Source organism: Alexandromys fortis, unplaced genomic scaffold (assembly GCF_014885135.2).
Source record: "Alexandromys fortis isolate MF-2015 unplaced genomic scaffold, M_Fortis_MF-2015_v1.1 scaffold_108, whole genome shotgun sequence".
Lineage (NCBI taxonomy): Eukaryota > Metazoa > Chordata > Mammalia > Rodentia > Cricetidae > Alexandromys > Alexandromys fortis.
The window spans coordinates 464,111-489,799 of NW_026067994.1; the positions used below are offsets into that span (position 1 = coordinate 464,111).

General features: G+C 42.1%; 1 protein-coding gene across 1 annotated transcript in view; it reads left to right on the forward strand.

Annotated features, from left to right (window-relative positions):
- Positions 1 to 25,689, forward strand: part of Tmem45b (transmembrane protein 45B) — a 40,599-nt gene that overhangs the window by 9,401 nt on the left and 5,509 nt on the right. The window contains exon 2 of the mRNA XM_050160063.1: positions 25,434 to 25,633. Within this exon, the coding sequence (XP_050016020.1) occupies positions 25,450 to 25,633 (184 nt within the window). The 5' untranslated portion in view covers positions 25,434 to 25,449. The remainder of the gene's footprint in view (positions 1 to 25,433; positions 25,634 to 25,689) is intronic.

Consider the following 25,689-nt stretch of genomic DNA (forward strand, 5'->3'; position numbering starts at 1 on the left):
GGGAGGGAGGGAGGGAGGGAGGGAGGGAGGGAGGGAGGGAGGGAGGAAGGAAGGAAGGAAGGAAGGAAGGAAGGAAGGAAGGAAGGAAGGAAGGAAAAACTCAACCCTATGTTACTCATCAGCTGCCAGATCCTTTCACCCTAATTGGATAAGAGTTGTGGGTTTGCAATGGGAAGTATTTCCGGTGATGGCAGACCCTGAGTCTTCATCACTCAAGACCTGTGGGCTAGACTGGTGGCCGAGAGACTTACAGTTCCAAACCCTGAGGGCTAGGCACATATTTCTCTGGATCTTTGATGCCAGAGACTTATGTTCTAGGAACTCAGGTTGGAGGTTTGCTATTTGAGTCTTTAACTACCAATAACCTCAGCAGTTGACAGATATTGCCCTCTTGTTTTCAGTGGCGGTGGCCCAGCATCCGTGAGCAGCAGCAGATAGTACCTTCTAGTATTACAGCTCTGATACAGGCTGCAGGGAATGGGACCCTCGGCTCTCCAGTGACACATTACAGCTCTCAGGCTAAAGATGTCAGGCTCCCCAATCCTGGACAGCTGCTAGCACTATAGCTCTTGGTCCAGATGTGTAAAATTCCTGGCCCTGGGGTTTAGTAGTCCTCTGAAATGTTTGCCATGACTGGGGTTCACAGTTTCCTTTCTTTGGTTCATCGCCTCCACTTCCCATCACTTCTGCTCCATCTATTGTCTGGAATTCTCCAGTGACTCTTCCTGGCCTTGCTATTGCTGTGACTGCTGCTGCAGCCTTCAAAACTGCCACCTCTCAACTCCGCTGTGTTTCTCATCCCCCCACCTTGCTGTCGCCACCTCAGCCTGCTCTGCTGGTAAGAATCAACTACGACCAAGAAAAGATCACCCGAAAGAAACCTTCTACTGAGCACAATGCTGCAATATCTCAACTGTATGAGTGTGCCAGTGTGCGCAGGCAACAGCTTGTGTGGAGGTCAGAGGCAGGGAACAATGCTCCAGAGTCAGCCCTCTCCTGACACCTGTGCGAGCTCCAGGGTCCCGCTTCTACACACTGGGTCATCTCATCAGTCCCGTGTTCATTTTCAAAGGACATTTTCTCTTGCTTTGGGTTCTGCTATTTATAACTTATTGAAGTGACCTTGGTAAAGAATGGCATGACGCCACACGTAGTGTTGCTTACCTGTAATCCTAAAACTCAGGAGGCTGAGGCAGGAGGATCGTGAGTTTAGCCAGCCGAGAATACATAGTGAGTTTCAGGACAGCCTAGGCAACATAGAAGGAAAAGGGAGACAAAAGAAAAAAGGAGGAAGAAAGAAGGAAGGGATAAAATAGGAAGAAAAGGAAAAGGCAAGCATCATGGTCTATGAACTCAGCTTGCACAATGGTGGCCTTCTTCGTGTGGTAATTAATTAGGTAGAGCGTGTTTTTTGTTGGTTTATCATTAAATGTACAAATAGTTTCTCAGAAAAAGTTCTACTCCAGCTTCTTTTCAAATATATCTTATACTTGTGTGTGTGTGTGTGTGTGTGTGTGTCCCCCTTTGTGAGTGCATGAACTTGCCACATTGCACACATGGAGGTCAGAGGACAACTTGCAGGGGTCAGTTGTCTCCTTTCACCATGTGAGTTCAGGGGTTTGGGGTGGTTCTTTGTGTCAACTTAGCATAAGCAAGAGTCATCAGAGGAAGGAGCCTTAGCTGAGGAGATGCCTCCTTGAGATCCAACTGTAGGGCATTTTTTTCATTTAGTGACCAATGAGAAAGGGTGGTATAGAAGGAGACTGCTTGTTCATTTCCCAGTCTTTCAGACCGGGATGATCACGTAGAAACTATATTAATTAAAACACTGCATGGCCAATGACTCAGGCATATTTCTGGCTAGCTCTTATATCTTAAATTAACCCATTTCTATTATTTTATATTTTACCAAGGCTTGTGGTTTGTTACCTCTTGTTTCTTGGACAGCTGCACAGCATCTGCCTCCTTTAACGGCTCCATGGCATCTCTCTGACTCTACCTACTTTCTAAATCTCTGTTCGGATTTCCCACCTGGCTTTGCTCTGCTAAGACATTGGCCAAAACAGCTTCTTTATTAACCAATAGTAATAAAACTTATACATAGCATACAGAAAGGAATTCCACATCAGGGTGGTGCCATTCCTGGGCTGTTGGTCCTGGGTTCTATAAGAAGGTAAGCTGAGCAAGCCAAGGGAAGCAAGCCAGTAAGCAGCACTCCTTCATGGTCTCTGCATCAGCTCCTGCCTCTGGGATCCTGCCCTGTTTTGAGTTTCTGTCTTGCCTTCCTTATTATTGTAGTAATAAATAGCAATGCTGAAGTATGAGCTAAATATAACCTTTCCTCCACAACTTGCTTTTTGGTCATGATGTTTCTTCACAGCTGTATAAGTCCTAAGACGAGTTTGGTACCAGGAGTGGGGTATTAGTATGGCAGACCTGACCATGTTTTGGGGAAGAATATAGAAGGACTTTGGAACTTTGAGCTAAGAAAGCCATTGAGCATTGGGACCTCAGTGGGATGTCCTATGGGAACCTGGAAGATAAGAATGTTAAGAGCGGCGCAGAAAATAGAGGCCTGGCTTGCAAAGTTTCAGAAGGAAGTCTAAAACCTCTATTAGGACCATGTTTTATTTTGAATTAAGATCCTGTGGTTCTGGTTAGCTAGGGATGAAGAATCAACTGTGGTTAACAAGATACCTGAATTACTGAAGTGAAACCTTTACATTACTGGACAATTGATTCTGGTCAAGTGGAGCTAAGAAATTAGTGATGATTAAGAAGAGACAATATTACTGAGGTGAAATTTTCCAGGAAGTGTTTCCTGAGAGTGCAGAGAACTTTTGTTCCAGAGGTGTCCAAGGTTGTAACCCATGCTGCAGCCAGACTTGGTAATATGTATTCTGCTTTCCAGTTTGTACATCATGCATTTTGTTAGTCAAGGCAGGGGCAGTTCTTTGCCCAAAGACCAGTTTTTCCAAGAAGAAAACAAACTCCAAGTGGAACTCTTGGGAATAGGTCGGTGCTGCCAGGAGCAATTGTCAATAGAATCCTAAGTTATTTAAATGCCATATTTTTGAATTTGAAGTTCTTTGAAGTGCTTGAAGATTACCTGTCTATGCAGAATACAATCTCTATGCATCTAAAGAACCTGATATAGTCTAACTATGACAAAGATGGATGACTATTTACCTGTAATTCTTAATATCTTTATAGCTTTAAAGACTAAGGCTTCATATTTAAAAATCAGCAGTCTTTAAACAAATGTGCAGCAAATGAGGACAATGACCTCAAAATGTAAACAATATATATACATATATATGTATCTTGATCAGAGGTAGAAATGCATAGTGCAATATGATAAATATATTCTAAAAATGCATCAATATACAAAATATCTTAAGCAGAGGTAGAAATATGCATGCATATAATATGACAAAATAACTTTGCATAGGTGCACAAATATTGTAAACAGAAATGGGAGCATATTCAATATAACAAATATAATTTGAATTTTTACCAATATATAAGAATCTATACCAATGTAAATTGTCTAAAAAGAATAGCTCACAAGTAATACGCTAATCTATCTATTATCCCATCCCATCAATTTTCTTTTTTTTTTTTTCAAAAGATATCCCTGAGCCTACTTCATTTCCATCCTATACCATTTTCTTTTAACCAACGCTAATAAATGTCCCTAAGCCTGAGGACAAACTTGGTTTGGAGAGGGGACATCTGTTTTTAGCTATCATTTCAGCTATTATGGGGGATGTTATTTCTATGGGATCCTGTAAAATCTAAAATGATGTGGGAGGAGGGGAGGGAGTGGGAACTTGGATTGGTATGTATAATGAAAAAAGATAGTTTGTTTTCTTTTTTAAAATAAATAAATAAAAACTAAACTGATGGTTAAGTTTCAAGATTACTGTCTGGTACAACTGCAGAAAGTCTCTGAGTAGTCAGTAGTGTCTTTCTGAAGTTCTTATTTGGAGTTCTGGCCAGAACATTGTAAGAAGGTGCACCATCTCAGCTAGCCGAGTGAGAATCATCTTGAGCAGTTTGTAATCCAAAACCGATCTTTTTTTTTTTTTCTTGTTGCTCTTTTTTTTTATTGATTTTTTTTTTTTTTTGAGCTCTACATTTTTCTCTGCTCCCCTCCTTGGCTCTCCCCTCCCCTTCAACCCTCTCCCAAGGTCTCCATGATCCCAATTTACTCAGGATATCTTGTCTTTTTCTACTTCCCATGTAGATTAGATCTATGTATGTCTGTATGTCTCTCTTAGGGTCCTCATTGTTGTCTAGGTTCTCTAGGATTGTGATTTGTGGGCTGGTTTTCTTTGCTTTATGTTTAAAAACCACTTATGAGTGAGTACATGTAATAATTGTCTTTCTGTATCTGGGTTACCTCATTCAATATGATGTTTTCTAGCTCCATCCATTTTCCTGCAAAATTCAAGATGTCATTATTTTGTCTGTTCTGTAGTACTCCATTGTGTAAATATACATTTTCCTTATCCATTCTTCGATAGAGGGGCATTTAGGTTGTTTCCAGGTTCTGGCTATGAAAAACAAAGCTTCTATGAACATAGTTGAGTACATGTCCTTGTGGCACGATTGAGCATCCTTTGGATACATACCCAAAAGTGGTATTACTGGGTCTTGAGGAAGGTTGTTTCCTCTGTTGAGAGTTCTCTGTTTAGGCCTATACTCCATTTTTTTATTGGATTATTTGTTCTTTTGATGACCAATTTCTTGAATTCTTTGTATATTTTGGAGATCAGACCTCTGTCTGATATGGAGTTAGTGAAGATCTTTTCCCATTCTGTAGTCTGTTATTTTGTCTTGTTAACTGTGTTCATTGCTTTACAGAAGCTTTTTAGTTTCAGGATGTCCCATTTATTACTTATTTCTTTCAGTGTCTGTGCTTCTGGGGTTATACTTAGGAAGTGGTTCCCTGTGCCAATTCGTGATATCAGCATGAAGAAGAATAAATAGACCCACATCTATCACCATGCACAAAACTCAAGTCCAAATGGATCAAAGACCTCAACATAAAGCCAGCCACATTGAACCTTATAGAAGAGAAAGTGGGAAGTACACCAAAACCGATCTTAAAGTGGTACTATCAGCATAATGGCATCATATCAAACAGGTGGAACGTTGTTGTACGTCCCCATCTTCTTCCTGGAGACTGTAAAGATTACTGCAGGAAAATTTATTGTTCACTGTGGAAAACTTAAGCATTATTTATATTAAAACAGAAAATTTGAATTTCTATAGACATATATTTAACAAAAGACATTATAGAGACAAAAATAGGTATGGGGAAAAGTAAAATTTTTGAGAGCAGAGTTTTGATAACCTTAGTCCCTAGATTTTATCTTCCTTCTGTCCCACACAGGTGGCTCCTGATATGAGACAGAAACTCTCATAAAGAAGGATAGCCACTGTCCAACTTCAAAGTCAGCTTTGGTTTTTAATTGGGAACTACCATTATATGTTTGTAAATAAAATATTACCCTGCAGAGGATATTGGTATCATAAATTAGACTTTTCTTTTCTTGGTGATTTTTTTTAATAGCTATCTTTTCTTCTTTAAGCATTTAGATGTCCAAGGTCTCTTGACTTTTCGAAGATGGGTATTTTCCTTCAAATACAAATACCCTGCCCCAACCCTTATGAGGTTTCCTTACAACCTATTGATTGTCACCTCTGTGGATGAGCTGTCATTTCTCTTTATCAAGAGTTTTCTCCTTTTTAAACTGAATCTTGATTGATTTTGATGGTATCCATAGCTTTCCTTTTCCTGGGGAAACTAGAAGTTCCCACAACAGTGGCGGTTCATGCCTATACTCTCAGCTACTTGGGAGGCTACGGAAAGAGGTTTTGCAAGTTCAAAGTCAGCCTTCGAAACTTAGCAAGGCCACCTGTCTCAAAGTTTTTAAAAAGGGTCTAGAGGAATAGCTCAGTAGTAGAATGCTTTCTTCTCATTCCCTAGGTTCAATGCTCAGTGCCACAAATAATACTTAGTAGCTTTGTTTTAAAACTGTATAGTTTTGCCAGTAGTAGGATTATTGCTGTGCCAAATACCTGAGATAATCCTCTTATAAAGAAGTTTCTTTAGGCTCATCATGAGCCAAAACCACTGTGGTCTTTGACCAGTTGTCCTGTGACTTTGGACCTATGGTGGCTCATCATGAATAGAAGGTGTGACAGATAAAAACAGCTGACCTCATGCTGGGATGGGACAGAAAAGAAGAAGGAGCCAGGGTGCCTATCTTCGTGGAAAGTCGTCCCAAACAACCTTCCAATACCACTACACTGTGAGCCTAGCCTTAACACACTGACCTTTGGAGACACTGTAAATTCTAACGATAGCAGATCCAGGTGGACACATAGCTGTTCAGTAGGTGGATTCTGTTCTTGACTCTGTTCCTACTTTAAAGTTGCTGATATGCTTCTGTGTCTCTTCTTTTCTATTGAAAACGTGAATCATATTTTAAAACAAGGTTTCAAAGCAGTGAAACCTCTTTAAACACACGAAAAACTGACTACTTTAGGATAAACACTTGTAAACCCTGGATGAACTCGCCAGTTTGTTATTTATATACTAACTTCTTTATATGTGTGTAACAATAATAATTAAAGAGAAAGAGGCCATGCATGTCAGAGGGAATGGAGGTAATGTGGGAGGATATGGAGGGACAGAAGAAGAAAATGATGTGTGTATAGTACACATGTGTTAAATTAAAAATGAATAAATATTGTTACCCACATATAATGGAATAAGTTAATAATTAGTGGGAAATAAGCTCTAATTCTGAATAAATTAGGATCTTTGGAGATATGACATATCATGCCAGAGGAAGATTAATTTAAATGGAAAAACATGGTTTGAGGTGGGGTATTTAGCCAGTCCTGGAAGCTTCCAGAAGACTTTCTGGAAGAGACAAGGGCTGAGCATTGAAAACTGAGTTCCTGTGAGTCAGGTGGAAAGAGCATATTAGGTGGTAAGAACAGCGAAAGCAAAGGTATCTGTAAAGTTCATGGTAGAGCGAACAGGTCAGTGAGTGGGAAGAAACTACGTCCTGAATGCATGCAGCATAAATTGATGCGGACCACCTCACACGGTAGGCAGTTTGTGAAATGCTTTACACTTGATTGTAGTATAGTCAGGTTTATTATAGATGGTAATTAGACAGAAAGAAGTTTGATGGGGAGCAGGACCTGAGGCACTGTAAGTAGCCAAGACAAGAAAAACACAAACAAACCGAAGAATAAAATGAGGTTATTGTTGCCAAAACAGAAGGAAACGAGAATGCTAGAGTATTTCGGGAAACAAAATAAGTAGCATTTTAAGTGTAGGTGAATATGGCTTAGGGAATCATAAGAGAGGATGATAAGCCCAGGAGTTCTCCTAGGATACTGGCTTTAAGAGTCCTAGATGTAGAGGGAGCTGCGGGCCGCTTCCTACCACCTGGCTCCCAGCCGCCTTAGCTAGATTATGTTCCGAAATAACAAAACACAAATTGTATTCTTTTAAACACTGCCTGGCCCATTAGTCCTAGTCTCTTATTGGCTAACTCTCACATCTTGATTAACCCATTTCTAATAATGTGTGTAGCACCACGAGGTGGTGGATTACCAGGAAGGATCTTAACCTGTGTCCATCTTGGAGAGGAGAGCTATAGGGTCTGCCTCATTGCCTTCTTCCCAGCATTCTGTTCTGTCTACTCTGCCTACCTAATTTTCTGTCCTATCAAAGGGCCAAGGCAGTTTCTTTATTAACCAATGAAAGTAACACATAGACAGATGACTCTCCCACATCACCTCGAGTTTGGGATATGAGAAGGGAAGCCAACTTGGCGATAGGGAAGATGATGAATTTTATTTGGACACACTGGCTTTGAAGGGTCTAAGAAACATCTATGTGCTTCTGCCTATCTGTCACGTTAGCAGAGTGTCAGGATATGAATCTGATGCACTCATGCTAGAAATGAAGTTATAGGAATGAGCACCATAGAAATGGTACTTAATCTACAGCTATACACTTTTACAAGGGGAATGGGAGATGGAAGTAAGCTTGCATATAACAAATGACACCGAGAAAAAGAAAAAAATTAGCAGAGCAGCCAGCAGAACAATAGAAAAACTTTTCCAGCTATTCATCTGGCAAGAGGTTAATCTACACAATCAAATAAAAACTCAAGAAAAATGTGAACCCCAAAAGAAGTGATCTGCCATCAGGTACATGCCTATATCCCAGCACAGGAGCAGGAACAGGACAGAGTGAGTTCAAAGCCACTTAGGTGAGTTCCAGACCTGTTGGATTACATAATAATAATACCCTGTCTCAAAACAAACACAATAACAACCAACAAGTAGCCAAATGAACTGGGCATTCAAGGACCTCAGGGATAAGAGTATTCACAGCCTGAGAATTTGACTTGAAGGCTTTACAGAGATATTTTCATTATCACTGCCCTTTCTGAATTCAATGTAGCAGTTCCTTAGCTGAGAGAGAGAGAGAAGCCAAGAAACCAAGATCAAACTATCAAACTAGACAGGAACTGAGCCCTCCTTGTTCATGGTATTTTTGTTCCAAATGACGATGCTAAGCAATTTCAGACTCCAGTCTGGTCTTACTCCTTCCAAGTGTGTTGTTCTTGAAAGGTGGTAGTGGCTGCCAAGTTTTAGAGGGCAGTGCACTCTAAACCTGCTTTGGGTCACACTGCTGACAGCAGGGATGGGCCTTAGTGGACTTTATGACCGTGGCCACATAGGAAAATCATGCAGTATGCAAGTGATTGTCCACCACACGCCCACAGTCTGTTACTAAGCAACTCCTAGAACAGTGCAAACAGCAGGTCTGGGTGCATTCCAGATTAAACCTGAACAGAAAATAGTTACTCAAAGTAAAAAAAATTCATTAATTTAATGTTTACGTATTCTGGGGCTGAAAAGATGGCTCAGCAGTTAGGAGTGCTTGATGCTCTTGACGATCCTGGTTTGGTCCCCAGTCCCCATATAGGGTGGCTCACAACCACCTGTAATTACAGCTCCAAGGGGTTGGACACCACCTCCTGGTTTCCTCGGGCCACACACTCACACAGACACTTACACATTCACATAAAAATAAATCTAGAAATACATGCACCATACAAACCAAATGTACACTCCATATCCATTACAAAAATATCCTCAGCCTTCACCATCTTGGCATTTGATGCCCTTCAAGGGGTCAGCTACTGACAAGCAATAGACGATAGTTTCTGTTCAACAGTATACTGCTCTGAGGATAGAATCCAGGCTTCTCCCCATTGATACTGGGACCAGGTATTAAAATCACCAGATTAAAGAGGAAATGCCCATTTATAAAACACTTACTCTAGTTAATTCTTAGTTATTTTCAGCTAATTCTCACAATATTCCCCCATAATGGAGGTGTGGTTATAAGCAGATGATAAGCAATGCTCTTCATTATAAGTAGATCCAAATTAGAATCACTTAGGCATTCAAGATAGAAGTCAATGGAGGACATCCCAACAGGGTAACTGATGGGAAAAAAGCCATCCTGAATGCGCATGGCACCATCCCACGGGCTCCTGTGAAATGAAAGGGTAAAGGAGCCCAGAGGGCTGAAGTTCCTTTTCTCTGCTGCCTGGCACTGACCCATGCCTGAACTGCTCTTGGCTGCCGCGCCCTGGCTGCCCTGGTGGACTGAGGCATCTAAGCAAAACAAGCCTCTCTCTCCCGAGTCGTCTATGACAGACATTCTGTTTCAGCAAGGAGAAAACGGATACAGTGGGAGTCCCCGTTTTACAAACGCTGAGGAGCACAAATCTAGGAAACGTGATCAAAGGGTTTTGCAGCAGAAGTGGCAAAGCCAAGACTGACTGTCCATCTGACACTCTACGCTTCATGCTTTATGATCGTGCTCCTCTCTCAGGAAACTCTGGGAACCTGGGTGCCTTCAGGAAATAAAATGCACGTATACTGATTTCACACTTCACTTCAATCTTTTCCACCTTGGGCTTTCTCGGGCCATGTGTGAGTTGGTGTATACACTTCCCCAAAGATCCTTGGGCATCTAGGATCACTGTGTCTGTCTGATTTGACCTTTCAAATATACTCTTTTATCAAGTTCCAAATTTCAAAGCTTAATACCTGGTGAGCCCAAGGAAGATGGTGACTCATGATCTTTCTGGCTAATTGAGGTGAGAGAGCAAGGATGACGAATATAGCACTCTTCTTCTGGCACTGATTTGCCCTATCAGCAATCAGCTGCTAATATCTGCTGGGCTTTGCAAGTGGCATGGGCCCTTCCTGGAACCACGCCCACATTAGCTGACTAATGCCTGCCTGATTTTCAAGGAAGCTTTTGAGACATTTCCTGCCTATTGTCTTTGTGTCTTTTCCCCTGAGTGACAGGAATCCTCCCTTTATTCTCACTCTTTCTAGACTCTAGAAAAGGTTTTATTACATGTGTCGTGCTGGATTAACTAATCTCACATCAACACCGCTTGAACAGGTTAAAGGCAAGGTCCTCCCTTGACAAGTCACAAAATGTGCTTTCCAGAGTAGAAAGCTGGGGCTGGAGAAATAGCTCACTGTTTAACACGTAAGCATGAGGGCCAGCGTTCAGATCTCTAAAATGGACAGGAATTCAGACATGATCGCGGCATAGGAGGTAAAGACAAGAGAATTCCCAGAAACTAGAGGGCCAGCTAGCCTGGCATGCAGGGAAGATGACAAGAAACCTTATCTTAAACAAGGTTTAAGGAAAAATTGAAACAGAAGGTTTACAGAGGCGGGGGGGGGGGGGGGGGGGGGGGGGGGGGGGGGGCGAGGAAGGGAGGAAGGCAGGGAAGAAGATCTTTTTAAAAAAAAAAGAGTAGAAGATGAAACAAGGTGCCGAGACAATTCATTGGGGAAAGAGTCAACTTTTCAACAGTTTGCTGGGACGCTTGACACTGATGTGAAAGAATGGAACTGGAACCTCACAAGTGGAACAGAGTTAGTGCAAAACGAATCAGCTACATGATACAGGCACTACAAATATAAAACTCTTAGAAGAAAGCATAGGAGTGAATTTTTCATGACCTTTGGTTAAATGGATATGATATCAAAAGTAAAACCAACAAAATTAGAGAAGATAAAGTAGAACATAAAAAAAAATTGCCAAGTGTGAGTAGCACTTAATCCCAGGAGGCAAAGGCAGGTGGATCTCTGTGAGTTCAAGGCCAGTCGGGTCTACAGAGTGAGTTCCAAATCAGTCAAGGCTACACAGTGAGACCCTGTCTCAAAAGAATAAAATAAAAATTTCTGTATATCAAGAACACCATTAAGAAAGTTAAAACAGCCAGGAGGTGGTGACACACACCTATAATCCCAGCACTTGGGAGGCAGAGGCTGGCGAATCCAAGAAAGAGAGAAAGAAAGAAAGAAAGAAAGAAAGAAAGAAAGAAAGAAAGAAAGAAAGAAAGAAAGGTGAAAACATAACTTACATACGTAAAGAAAATATTTGCAAGTCATTTCTCTGACTTGATATTAAAATCCAACAATAAAATGACAGCCCATTTACAAATGGACAACACAACTGAAAGACTCCTCTCCAAAGAAGACAAACATACATGAAAACACATAAAAACAGTCCGAGCATTAGCAGGCATTTGAGAAACAAAGCAAAAGTGAGATACAACTTCATACTTTTCTAGGATGGAAATTTAAAAACAAAAAAAAAAAAGACAAATGTAAATACTGGCAAGAATGTGGAGACACTGGAGACCTCGGCCATTGCTGCTGGGGTTGTAAAATGGGGAAGCCACTTGGGAAAACCCTGACAATTCCACAAGGGCTAACGGTGGGACTGAGGACACAGCTGAGTGGTTCCATGATTACCTGGTTTCTCAGAGTCCAGGCTCCCTACCACCAGGAAAACAAACAAACAAACAGAATTACAGGGTTGCCATTGGAGCTGAATTTTTTTAATTTGGGGAAAATCCTTTTTTTTTTTTTTCTTTTGATTTTTCGAGACGGGGTTTCTCCGTAGCTTTTGGTTCCTGTCCTAGAACTAGCTCTGTAGACCAGGCTGGTCTCAAACTCACAGAGATCCACCTGCCTCTGCCTCCTGAGTGCTGGGATTAAAGGCGTGCGCCACCACTGCCCGGCTTGAATTTTGGGAAAATATGGGGTACTGGGAGTAAGTCAAGGAGTTAGAGGAAGAACACAGGCATTGTCAGAGGAAAGAGTGCTGGGGCAATCTTTTGTTGTTGTATCAACAAACCAAAGAATGTTTTGGATAGGTAAACCATTTATAAGGTGTGTTAGAGGAGACTAGGCAGGAAAGTATCAGAGTAGAGAATTTTAAAAATTAATTTTCACTTATTTGAGAATTTCACATAATATTATTTGATCATATTCTTTCCTCACCCCAACTCCTCCCTATCCTCCCTTACCTCCCTACCCACCCAACTTAAGGTTGTAAAGATGGTTTTTATTTGGGTTGTCACTGTTTTCTTTAAAGTTAATTCCAGTTGACTGATATAGTAGCTTTAGCGTCTGTGCCAGGACAACTAATTGGCAGGGATTAGCAGACCAGATCTTCCCCTACAGGTGACAGCCTCTTCCATTTCGTAATAAATCTCTGTGCTCAGTCTGTGGATGGGCCACATTATTAGGTACTGTCTCTAGCTCCTTTTTGTTTGCTTGCTTTTGATTTTTTTAGCAGAGGACTGGAACTATTGGTCTTGCATGCTTCCTTATGAGTAAGTGTCTCTCAGCTTCAACCTTGACTTGATGCCAGTTGTACGCAACCCCAGCCTAGAGAGGGGCCACACAGGCTGTAAGGGCAGACAAAACTTTAAAAGAGAAGCACATTAGATCATAAGTGTTGGGTTCTTTGAATAATTGTAATGTGGGAGGGAATAAAAATGGCAAAGGAATATTTTTTAAGATATTTGTGGTATCTAAATGCAGAGATGAACCCTGGCATACAAAAGAATGAATGGTTCCACCCTGAAAAAAGCAAACTCTCATGTATAGGTCTAGTATATGAAGGAGAATGCCAGAGTTTGGGGATTTAGCTAAGTGGTAGGGTGCTTGCCTAGCAAGTGCAAGGCTCTGGGTTTGGTCCTCAGCTTCTCAGCAGAGAGAGAGAGAGAGAGAGAGAGAGAGAGAGAGAGAGAGAGAGAGAGAGAGAGAGAGAGAGAGAGAGAGAGGAGTATGTCTCAAAGACTATAGCCCAGGCCTCTCAGCATCCCAGTCTACCATTGCTTACCTGGCTGGCTGGGCTATCTTCGTTCAGATAAGGAGTTCCCAGGAGTGCACTGCCTGAGGCAAGCTGCCTAAATCTTCTAGCACAAGAGCTGCTGTCACAGGAATGTCAGGTCACAAACCAAGAGAGAGAGAAATTGGCTCTATTTGAAAGGCTTAAGTAGCCAGGCATGGTGGTGCACCTTTAATCCCAGCATTTTGAGGACAGAGGCAGGAGGATATTTATGAGTTCAAGGCCAGCCTAGTCTACACAGTGAGTTCCAGGCCAACCAAGGCTCCACAGCAAACCATATCTCAAAAAATAACACAAACTTAAAAAGGCTAAGAAAACCCAATATGCTTTGGTCTGCAATGCTCTGGCTTGCCACAATCACTGAGGTTCTAGTCCACCTCAAATGTTTAACAGGGACACAGTATTTTTCTGGGAACTTTAGTTTATAGCTCCCATTAGCCAAACATCACATTTTAAGCATATGGAGGCCAAATAGTCCATGACCTCTGGTGTGAAGACAGCTTATTCCTAAGATTTGATTTAGATAAACTGGGACGACAGGAAAGCAGTCTCAGGAGATAGAAGAAGCTGGCAAAGCAACAAAGGAAAAAGTTCCTGGATCATATCAAGCATATTGGCCATCATAGTCCAGATCTGGACTTTCTCTTTTGGACTCTACATCTGACATGGTATTTACATGTGATATATAACAGAAGTATTTATCTAAAGTTAATTAAGAACTCAGTGCGACCCAAGGAAGCAAAGTAGGGGGTATATATGAAATTGTGAATTAATCCATTTTTCTTAAAAAAAAGAACTAAAGGTAGTAGCTGAGAGAAACAGGCTTTTTGTCTTTGTTTATTTAATCAACCAAAAATGCATTTATGCATCAGTTTTATTTAGGGTACTGTATTTTAACTTTTCTTTATTGAGAAAAACTTGTCATACAATATACTCTAATCATAATCATAATCCTCCAACTCCTCCCCACCCACCCAACTCTATGCTCTCTCTCTCTCTCTCTCTCTCTCTCTCTCTCTCTCTCTCTCTCTCGCAGGTGGCAACAACAACAAAAACCTTTCTATTTTTTATCTTTCTTATCCTGAAAATATCTCTTTCTCAATAACATAATTAATTATATTTTAAGTGATAACTCAGAAAACTGTACTTGAAACAAAGAAAACAACACGCACGTGCTTTCCAAATGCTTAACAGTCATAAACACAGGCAAAACATTAATGTTGAAGGCATAAAATAAATCTCAAGATGTCTTCATTTTTTTCAAGTAATATTATCCTTGAGAATTCCATACAATATATTTGGCCATAGCTGTGCTCTCTACCTACCCACCCAACTCTCCCCATCCCCCCAGCACCTTGATCAAGTCCGGTTTGTGTTGCCCAACTACACCTGGAAGTAAGGCCTGCCTTGGAGCATGGTCAACCCACATCACTAAAGAAAACCAGCTCTCTCCCAGCAGATAACAAATGCCAGCAGCTACTCAGCTCGTAGTGGGATTTGGGTGCCCATGTTCCCTCCTCCATGCTGGAATTTTGTCTGGCTTGAGCTTGAACAGGTCACGTGCACACACTATCATAATTGCTGGGAGTTCATATGCACGACTGTCCTGTTGTGCCTGCAAAAATGTTTTCCTTAATGTTATCCAGCACCTCTGTCTCCTACAATCTCTCCACCCACTCTTCTGAAAAGATTCCCTGAGCCTTGGGTAAGGAATGTGATACGTACATCCCATTTAGGACTGAGCACGCCACAGTCTCTTTTCCTCCACACATTTAACCAGTTGAGGATCTCTTCACTAATTGCCACCTATCACAAGGAGAAACTTCTCAGATGAGGGTTGAGAGATGCATTGAATTATAGGTCTAGCAATGTCATCACTGTATTACTATGCTGCAACGTTACATCCATTTTATATTCATCAAGGCTACCTAGTAGAGACGAAGCTTCCAGATGAGCACTAGATTTATTTCTTCATGTTCTGTGACTCAAGCCCCTAGTGTCTTCTGCAATAGGGAGGAACATCAAGTTCTGAAGGATAGTCAAGATTATAGCCAAGGCCTATAATGCCTGGAAGTTTTAGGGGACCTCTTAAGATGTCTTTATACATCTTTACACAGTGTAAGAAACTCTCTTCCCACAGCTACCTGTCCCCTTAAAACTGACAAGGCTTTTCCTGCTGACAGCTGTACTCTGAGCCCTGAAGGACAGCCTAGCGATTTGATTCCTAAAGCAAACTTTTTTTTCTACCCATAAATTGTTCTAGTTCAGTGGTTTCGGTGTCTTTTGCTTATAACCACAAAACTTGACAGCTAAATTTGATCCCTGAGCGACGCCACCCCACAAGTTGTCCTGACTAATAGGTTTTCTGTTCCCCAATAATAGGGTTCTCTGCTGATACAATAAGCCAAATTAAGCCCAACTGACACAGTAAAAGAACAGGTTTATTTGAGCAAAGCAACTCCCAGGTGAGTTCTCCAGTTCCAGAGGTCAAGGCTGGAGAAGTCACTCTCCCGAACTAAAGCAGGGAGTTTATATAGTTTGTAGGTGAGGGATGGTGACGTGTCCACCACAAGCTGGGTTTGTGCCCAAGTACAGTCAAAAACTGACTGCTTTAGACAAGGTCTTGGACTGCTGGTAACTTAAGGGGAGGAAACTGTAGCAGCCACCAAGTATGCAGAACTTTAGGGCAGGATTTTTTTTTTTTTTTTTTTTGGTTCCTTTCTTTGTTGGAGATTCACTGAGAGGGCAGGGTTTGGAGAGAAAGACAGGAATGGAGCCTTTCAGTTAGGCAGGGGAGAGCTAGAGATTCCAACTAAATTTTGACTCCACAGCACAGTGGCATATGTGTGTCTACACATGCACATGTGCCTGCTTGCGTGAACACACACACACACACACACACACACAATAATTGTAATTTTTCAAAGATTTTAAAAATTTTTAGAGTTGTATCTTATCCTGGATTGACAAAAATAAGGGCTTTGTAAAATCTGCTTTTAAAAGTTAGAAATAATCTTAAAATGCTCATATGAACAAACATATACATGTATGCTCTTAAAATTAAGCATATACCAATAGTACTCAATAAGTACTTTAAAATTTATAAAGAGGCCACATATTTTGTTTTTCATTTTCCCCTTAGGATATAAAAAAAACATATAACGACAATTATATCAAAACAATTGCCAAGGATATATATAACAGCAGGTCTACACAATTATGAATGCTGTATCAGGAAACTCAAAGGACAGCTAACATGATTAAGAGAAGGGAGACCTTTTTGTTGTTGAATCCTCTGCATGAGCCTCCTCAGTAAGTGTGAAAGAAGAGTTTTCATGAAGTCCACCTCAGCTTGGAGAGAGCTTCACCCTGAGAGAAGAGAGGAGGAGAATGAGTCGTCTGAAGACATTTCTGTCAGCCATTGTAGATATGAAGGAGAGATTACAGCCAAAGGCCTCTGGAAGAGTCCAGAGTAGGGAGAGAAAGTAGTACACAAAAATGGCCAGTAGATTTGGGCCATGAGAGAAGGAGGGTGGGGAGGAAGAGAAGAGGACCAAGGGGGCAGGCGAAAGAAGGGAACAGGAGGATCAAGAGGGAGAGAGCTAAGAGAGCTGAGAAGGCAGGGTTATACAGGAATGAGAAGCTGGGGGAAGGGAAACCCAAGACCTGGAGAAGCTTCAGGAGGAAAGCAGGGTGAGAAGAGCTGAAAGAGGCCCCTGCCCAGGAGGATCCATTGAGGCTTGCCTCTCAAGCTCTTAGCCAAACAAAAAAACTAAATATGGATGTAGGGAACACAACAAATACAAGCCTCCCACGGGGTGGTTTGTCTCCATTTGTCTTAGTTTGAAGAAGGGAGAAGAAACATGGGGACTCAAAAGTCAAATTGTTCTTCAGGTAAGGTACTTATTAACAGCTGTCATGGTGGGGGTCCAAGGCAAGAGGCTTCAGTTCTGCCAGAAAAACCAACTATGACCCTAACTTGTCATAGTTAGGGTTTTGTTGTAACAAAACACCATGACCAAGGAGCAGGGCCGGACCTGGAGGCAGGAGCTGATGGAGGACTGCTGATTGCTGGCTTCCTTCCCATGGCTTGCTCAGCCTGCTTTCTTACAGACCCCAGGACCACCAGCCCAGAGGTGGCACCACCCACCATGGGCTGGGCTCTCCCCCCAGTGATCACTAACCGAGAAAATACCTTACAGCTGGATCTCATGGAGACGTATTTCCTCAACTGAGGCTCCTTCCTCTCTGATGACTCTGGCTTTTGCCAAGTTGACATAAAACCAGCCGGTGTGCTACTCTTAAATGTTCTGAAGGAACGGGAAGTCCTGCACTGAAAGAACCAGGCTTGGTTAATACATGGCCCGTGCTATGAAACCTGCATGTCTTTGGCTATATGACACAGATCAGACAGACACAAGGTAGAGGAGTGAAGAGGGCTGATTGTGATTGCAGCCAGGCTGCCTTAGACAGACCCTGTCTGGCAGGGGCCCAGTTTTGTTTTCCACCCTGTTCACCATCCTCTTTGCTTAAGGCCTAGAAGTTACCTGGAAGTTCTGGGTTTTCTAACTGGCAAAGCTACTCCTAGCATTTTAGAAGATGAGGTCATCTCAGTTTCTGAAGGCCAAGGATCCCCCAGCTAGTGACCAAAGGACAGAGCCACTGCCACCATCAAGCCAAAAAGGATTACTCTGAAGCCTTAAAAGCTAAGGGACTTTTCAGACTTGCTTGAGACCCCACGACTTTCCTCTTTATGGTCCCTCCTGTTGTGATGGCAATGTTCGTTCTATGCCTATTTAGAAAGCAGGTAACTTCTTGTGTTAAAGCATCCCAGGTGGAGCAGAGTTTTCTAAGTCTTACCCACAGCCAGCCGAGGAGATTACCTGGGGTTCTGGAGTCGAAGTGTGTCTTAGTGTTCTTTATCTGTGAAGAGACACCATGATCAAGGCAACTCTTATGAAAAGCTTACAGCTTCAGAGATTTAGTCCACTATCAGCATGATGGGAAGCATAGGGTAAGGCAGACAGACATGGCGCTGGAGGAGGAGCTGAGAGTTCTGCATCAAGGTCTGCAAGCAGCAGGAAGAGGAAGACTCTGGGCACGGATCAGGCTATTTGAAACCTCAAAGCCCGCCCCTCATGACACAAGTTCCTCCAAGATGGCCACACCGACTAGTCCTGGCAAATAGTACCACTCCATGGTGATCAAACATTCAAATCTCTGAATTTATGCGACTATTCTCATTTAAATTACCACAAGGCTGGAATGGGCTAAGACTTCAACACTGTTGGGAAGAAGTGAAGATACTTTGCATGTGAGAAGGCTTCCCAAATGTGAAGGGGAAATTAGGCAGGATGCGATAACAAACTACATCCTTCAAATTTATTTGCTGAAGTCCTGATTCCTAGTACCTTAGAAGGTGGAATTTGGCAGTAGGGCCTTTAAGAAGCAATTGTGTTAGATATGAGGTCACTGGGTGAGCACTCCTCTAACACAACTCGAGTTCTTATAGCAGGAATGTTTGAACCCAAGCACACACAGAGGGAAGACTATGATGAAGACAAAAGAAAGACATGCATCTATAAGCCAAGAAAAGAGGTCCCAGACCAAAAAAAAAAAAAAAATCATAACTTCACAACTTTAATTTTGGGTTTTAATCTTCAGAACTGTAAGAAAACAAATTTCTGTTGTTCAACACCCCCACCCCACTGCAGTACTTTGTTGTGACAGGCCTAACAGACTATACAACCATTTGGGTTTCATATAGTGAACTATTCAACAATAAGAAGGACTTATTAGGATTGGGGATGTAGCTCAATGCTAGAGGGTTTGCCTCTCTTGTGCGCTGAATTCCATCCCTAGTCTGGGGTGGTTAGTGGTGACAGAATTATCCCCAAGTGTGTCTGTCAGTCACTTTCTGTTGCAGTGATAAAATACCATGGCCAAAAGCAACTCATAGGACAAGAGTTTACTTGGGCTTATGGTTCCAGAGGGAGAGTTCATAATAGTGGGAGAAGCCGGAGAGCAGTTAGTCAAAGCAGGGAGTGGAGAGATCAGAACTTCAGCCACGAACACAAGGCAGAAAGCAAACTAGAAGTGGGTGATGGTATAAACTCTCAGAGTCTGCCTCCAGTGACAGTCTGCCTCCAGTGACATGCTGCCTGCAGTGACATACTGCCTATAGCAAAGCTACACCTCCTACATCTCCAAGGAGCAGTAGCACCTGGGGACGACTGGGGCCCAAGTGCCCAAGTATCAGAGCTTATAGAGGGCATTTCTCATTCAAACCTCCACATTCCACTCCCCGGCCATATCATAATGCAAAATGCATTTGAGTTCAGCTTCAAAAGTCCCCATCGTCTTTCACAGTGTCAGCATTGTTTAAAGGTCCAAAGTCTCTTCTGAGACTCAAGGCAATCTCATAACTATGATTTCATGCAAAATCAAAAAGGAAATTTTTGCACTTCACAACATACACTGGCACAGAATATACATTACCATCCCAAAAGGGAGGAATTAGGGCACATTGAGGAAACACTGGACCACAGCAAAACCAAAACCCACCAGAGAATCCTTTTTCTTTCTCATGTCTTCTACTTTTTCATCCACGGATTTCAGGATCACAGACTGGGGGAAAATGAAGCCAACCCCACCTCTCCAGCTGTAATGTCCTTCTAACCATCTTCCTAGATAACGAAACAGAAGGAGACTGCTGCCTAAACCATTAGGCAAGTTCTCACTGCTGCCATCCCTGAAAAACTGGGACATGATTATAAAAGGTTAGAACATGTATTGAAGTAAGAAAGCTGGGACTATCCCTTTGTGAGCGCATTTTCTTGTGTTTGTTTCCCTGTTGGTGAACCTTTCACTCCACTGGGAAAGTTCTGTTGTGTAGTGGCCACTCTTCCTATGTATATCACCAAGCACATTGCTGAAGTACTTACTTTTTTATCTGGCACTTATTTAAAAAAAAAAAAATACATAGTATACATATGATGTTTACAAAACTTACTAATCAAAGGACTCATTTTTTTTTTAATGAAGCAGTTCCCCTTATTTTAGAGGACAGAAGAAGGAGACCTCAACTAGAGAGGAGACCACTGAGGCCTTAATCTATTTACTTATTCAAATTATTAGAAATCTCTTTCTATGTACCTATTGGTTTCGTGGGAGCCTAGGCAGTTTCGTGGATGCTCACCTTACTAGACCTGGATGGAGGTGGGTGGTCCTTGGACTTCCCACAGGGCAGGGAACCCTGATTGCTCTTTGGGCTGACGAGGGAGGGGGACTTGATTGGGGGAGGGGGAGGGGAAGGGGAGGCAGCGGTGGGGAAGAGACGGAAATCTTTAATAAATAAATAAATTAATTTAAAAAAAACAAATAATAAATAAATAAATAAATAAATAAATAAATAAATAAATAAATAAATACTGAGATAAACCAAAAAAAAAAAAAATCTCTTTCTAGTTAAGTTAGTCATTGCCTTGTTTCTTCTTTACTAAAAGTGTCTCGGCCTATAAACTCTACCACTTGTTCCACAACGTAGTTCATCCAGGGAGGTAAGCCATTAATCTGCGACCGGGAGGAATCGTCCCCCCTCCATCTCTACCCACAATCGGGTCCAGGTGCTCAGCCTTCCACGTAGGCCTGCCTTGCACCACTGTGAACTTTAGACCAATTAAAAAGCAAGGGCAGAGCTTGGCAAACTGGTACCAGGTGCACAGATGCAGATAAGGCCTCAGCGTTTACATAATCTCTTCAGGAGAAAAACTAAGGAGGGCCAGGGAAAAGGAGAAGCCAGTAGTCTCCAAAGCTCCACCAGGCGCTTGCAAAGCGGGTTTTTCTGCAGCTTTAAAGTCAATAAAATGGAGTATCACAGGCTTGATCTTAACAAGAAACTGAGTTAACCATTAAGCAAAATAATGGAAGGAGCCTTTGCAGTTGTATCAGAGTGAAGATATGGTAGGTAATTTTCACCTGCAAAATAGAGGGGGGAAAGATAGATCTAATTCTACACATTAGATAAATCTGCCAAAACCAATCACTTCATAGAATTAGAAGCTATTAGAAGCTATCAATTGTAAGCAACAAATCGAGAAGCATTTATTCTTGGAAAGCTTCTATCTTCAGATAAGAACATGAATGCCCATAGATAACACACTGGTTCAGTTGATGACTTTTAAGTAAGATTAGCTGACCATGAAAATGCTTACACACAAAGACTAAATTCCAAGTGGTGGTTGAGGGGCTGAAAGATTTTTGGCTTTATTGAGCATGAGAAATGAACATATAATGAATACTCAGGAATGAGGAATTAAAAAAAAAACTAGTCTGTCATTGCAGTCTTACTCATGGTGAGCACCAGACCAATGACGAATTTAGCAAGGAGTTTTGCAATCAAGTTATATAGAAGGATTGAGAAAATCTCTCTACACATCTCCTATTAACATGTTGAGGGGACCTGAGTAATTCGAGTAACAAATGAAGGTCTAGGAAGACAGGAAAGCTGGCCTTCTCTAACCCATATATAGATGGGTTGGCACAGACTGCATGCCATGCAGAATTAAGGTACTCAAGCAAACCTCTACCCAAACAATTGGCTGACTATTCTCAATTATTTCTTACGAAAATAAGGATGAGCTGGGCAGTGTTGGCACATGCCTTTAATCCCAGCACTCCGGGGACAGAGGCAGGCGGATCTCTGCATTCAAGGCCAGCCTGGTTTAGAGAGAGTTCCAGGAAGGCCAGTGCTACACAGAGAAACATTGTCTCAAAAAAACAAACAAAAAAGAATTCGTGAAAGCGGGTGGTGGTGGCGCACGCCTTTAATCCCAGCACTTGGGAGGCAGAGGCAGGCGGATCTCTATGAGTTCGAGACCAGCCTGGTCTACAAGAGCTAGTTCCAGGACAGGCTCCAAAACCACAGAGAAACCCTGTCTCGAAAAACAAAAAAAAAAAAAAAAAAAAGAATTCATGAATCCTCATTATGAAGCTGGAGAGATGGCTCAGCAGTTAAGAGCACTGACTGCTCTTCCAGAGGTCCTGAGTTCAATTCCCAGCACCTACATGGCAGCTCGCAGCCATCTACAATGGGATCGGATGCCCTCTTCTCTCTGATACTATGTTTTGTCATGCAGGAATACATACAAACTCTCAAATATATAAATATATATATTACATGAATAAATAAATCTCTTTTTAAAAAGGTGTAACCTTTATGAAATTAAGTTAATAAATTAAAGAAGAAAAATTATAGCCAAGCAAAGATGGAATCTGCACATTATGCAGGAGACAGATTCCATAATCCAGGCAAGTCACTGGAGTTAGTCTAGAGCTGCTACAGAAAAATGGGCAAGACATAGAAACAGTAAATGATGAACTACTTCAGCGATCAAAGACAAAGGAAACTGGACCAAATTCTAAAGGGCTTGAATGCTATATTTACTAGACAAAGACTTCAATGCCGTTTTTTAAAGTATCTTCAGAGAATTGGAACTGTTCAAAGGATTAAAGGAAAATATAATGAAAATTACTTGCAAACTACAAAAAAGAGTAGAAATTCCTTTTTATTTTGTTTTGTTTTATTCAAGACAGGGTTCCGCTGTAGCTTTGGAGCCTATCCTGGAACTAGCTCTTGTAGACCCGGCTGACCTCGAACTCACAGAGATCCGCCTACCTCTGCCTCCCAAGTTCTGGGATTAAAGGCGTGTACCGCCACTGTTTGGCAAGAGTGGAAATTCTAACACTGACAAGTATGATCACCTAAGTTAAGAACCCATGAGAGCAGGACATTATGGTAATGTGCATCTGTGATCCTAGAATGTGGCAGGAGGGTGGTAAATTCAAAACCAGCCTAGCTGTAAAGTGAGACCTATTTCAAAGATAAGAGAGAATGGTAGAGATGGAGGAGCAGGAAAGAGGGGGAAGGGGAAAAGACGGGGTGGGAGGGAAGAAAGGGGACAAAGAATCAAGTAACTGGAAACACTATTTTATCTGTTTTTTATTTTATTTTATTGATATTTATTGAACTCTACATTTTTCTCTGCTCCCGTCTTGCCTTTCCCCTCCCCCCTTTAACCCTCCCCCAAGGTCCCTGTGTTCCCAATTTACTCAAGAGATCTTGTTGTTTTCTACTTTCTACTTCCCATGTAGATTAGATCTACATAAGTCCCTCTTAGTGTCCTCATTGTTGTCTAAATTCTCTGGGATTATGGTTTGTAAGCTGGCTTTCTTTGCTTTATGTTTAAAAACCACCTATGAGTGAATACATGTGATAATTGTCTTTCTGTGTCTGGGTTACCTCACTCAAAATAATGTTTTCTAGCTCCATCCATTTTCCTGCAAAATTCAAGCTGTCGTTATTTTTTTCTGCTGTGTAGTACTCCATTGTATAAATGTGCCACATTTTTCTTATCCATTCTTCAATGGATGGGCATTTAGGTTGTTTCTAGGTTCTGGCTATGACAAACAAAGCTGCTATGAACATAGCTGAGCACATGTCCTTGCGATTAAGCATCCTTTGGATATATACCCAAAAGTGGTATTACTGGGTCTTGAGGAAGGTTGTTTCCTAATTTTCTGAGAAATTGCCATACTGACATCCAAAGGAGTTGTAACAGCTTGCATTCCCACCAGCAATGCAGAAGTGTTCCCTTTTCCCCGCAATCTCTCCAGCATAAATTGTCACGTGTAGCTGCCTCTACTTCCTGAGTGCAGGGATTAAAGGGTGTGCCACCACTGCCCGGCAGCTCCAATCTTAAAAATAAAATGACAGCAACAGCAATGGTTAAACAATCTGCTTCATTAAAGGTGAGGAAATGAAAAAAATTCAAGGAGGGTCTGTATGAGGCATTCTGGTTAAAAGGCCAGGCAGAGGCAATCTCCCTAACAGCCCGACTACCAGAGACGATGGAATGTAGAGAGGAGAGGCTAGAACAGGATTTCACTGCACTGCTGAGCTTCACTGCTGGTTCTGGGGAATTTAAGCAGTCAAGAACTGTGTGTGTTCATTACACATCGTGAACATGAACAGTGAGCCTGCATGCTACTATCAACACTATCTGTCTCCCTTCCTCCATGTCCGTTCAGTCACCACCCAGTTCCTAAGGAAAAACAACACGTTCTTCAGAATAAATCTTCGTTACCATTCAGAATTTTGACAAATGGAATAAAAGCACATCACGTCTGAGCTTTAATGACGTACCTTCCCAGTTTTACGAACATGGCACTGTGCTTTGAATTGCACCCCTGTAGATTAACCATCAGGGATAGGGTACCCAGGTGACAGGGACCGTCAGCAGAATGATAACACCTCCATCTTTCTCTTATAATAAAAAGGCGAGGAGTTAGGCATGGCAGGCTAAAGGGATGGGGGCATCAGCTTCTCAAGACTGCTTCCTGCTTATTTGTGAACTTCCAGAGTCTTGGGAGACCCGAGAAAGCTGGGTGCTGGACACGTCCTGGGGTATCTGGTTGCTTAACTCCTGTCCAGGATTTGTGGTGTGGAACTGTCTAGTGTCTCTTGGACCTGGTGAGGTGTTGACAGAGCAGAGGACAGGGTTAAGTTTAGGAAACCAATGAAAGATTCATGCAACTCTGGCAGATCCCCTGGTGGGAGATGACAGACATATACGCCATACAGAGAGAGCTTGAGTATGGAGTTTATTTGGTGGATACTGGAAAGGGTATAAGGGTAAAGTAATTACGGAGGGAAGAGATAAATAGAGATAGAAATAAAGGAGAGAAAGGAGGAAGGGGGAGGGAGAGGCTATGGTTACCTCTTCAAAAGAAGAATGGACAGACAGAGAGAGAAGATGAAGAGAAGGTGCGAGATCACCACGATGAACTCAAGCTCAAACTACAGAGTGGAAAGACTCTTCATGTAAAACAGCTGGGCATGTTGATGTCTCCTCGTGATCACAGTGCTAGGGAGACAGGCAGGTCTGCAGAGCTCACTGGCCAGCCGGCCTAGCATAGTGCGCTCCAGGCCAACAAGTCCTGTCTTCGAGTGAGGTGGGTGGCACTGCATACCTGAGGTTGCCCTCTGGCCTCTGCACACATACACCCCCCCACACACACACACACACGTCTATATGTATTTATGTCTTCATCACTCAGTTACCTAATAGTTGTCCCCATCTTTTAGGTGTCCTAAAATACTGATGGCAAACTTCAAGGGCCACGCTCTCCCAGGGAGCTTCTTTCTGATATTTGGGCTATGGTGGTCAGTGAAGTACCCACTGAAGTACTTTCATCAAAAGGGATTGAAGAAGAACAGACTGAGCCAGCAGCAACAGCGCATTGAGATCATCGAAGGTGCAGTCAAGACTGCGTTTGCAATCATTGGTAAGAAGAGAATTTGTCTATGGTATCTCCTCCCACACCCAGAACCTTCAACCCAT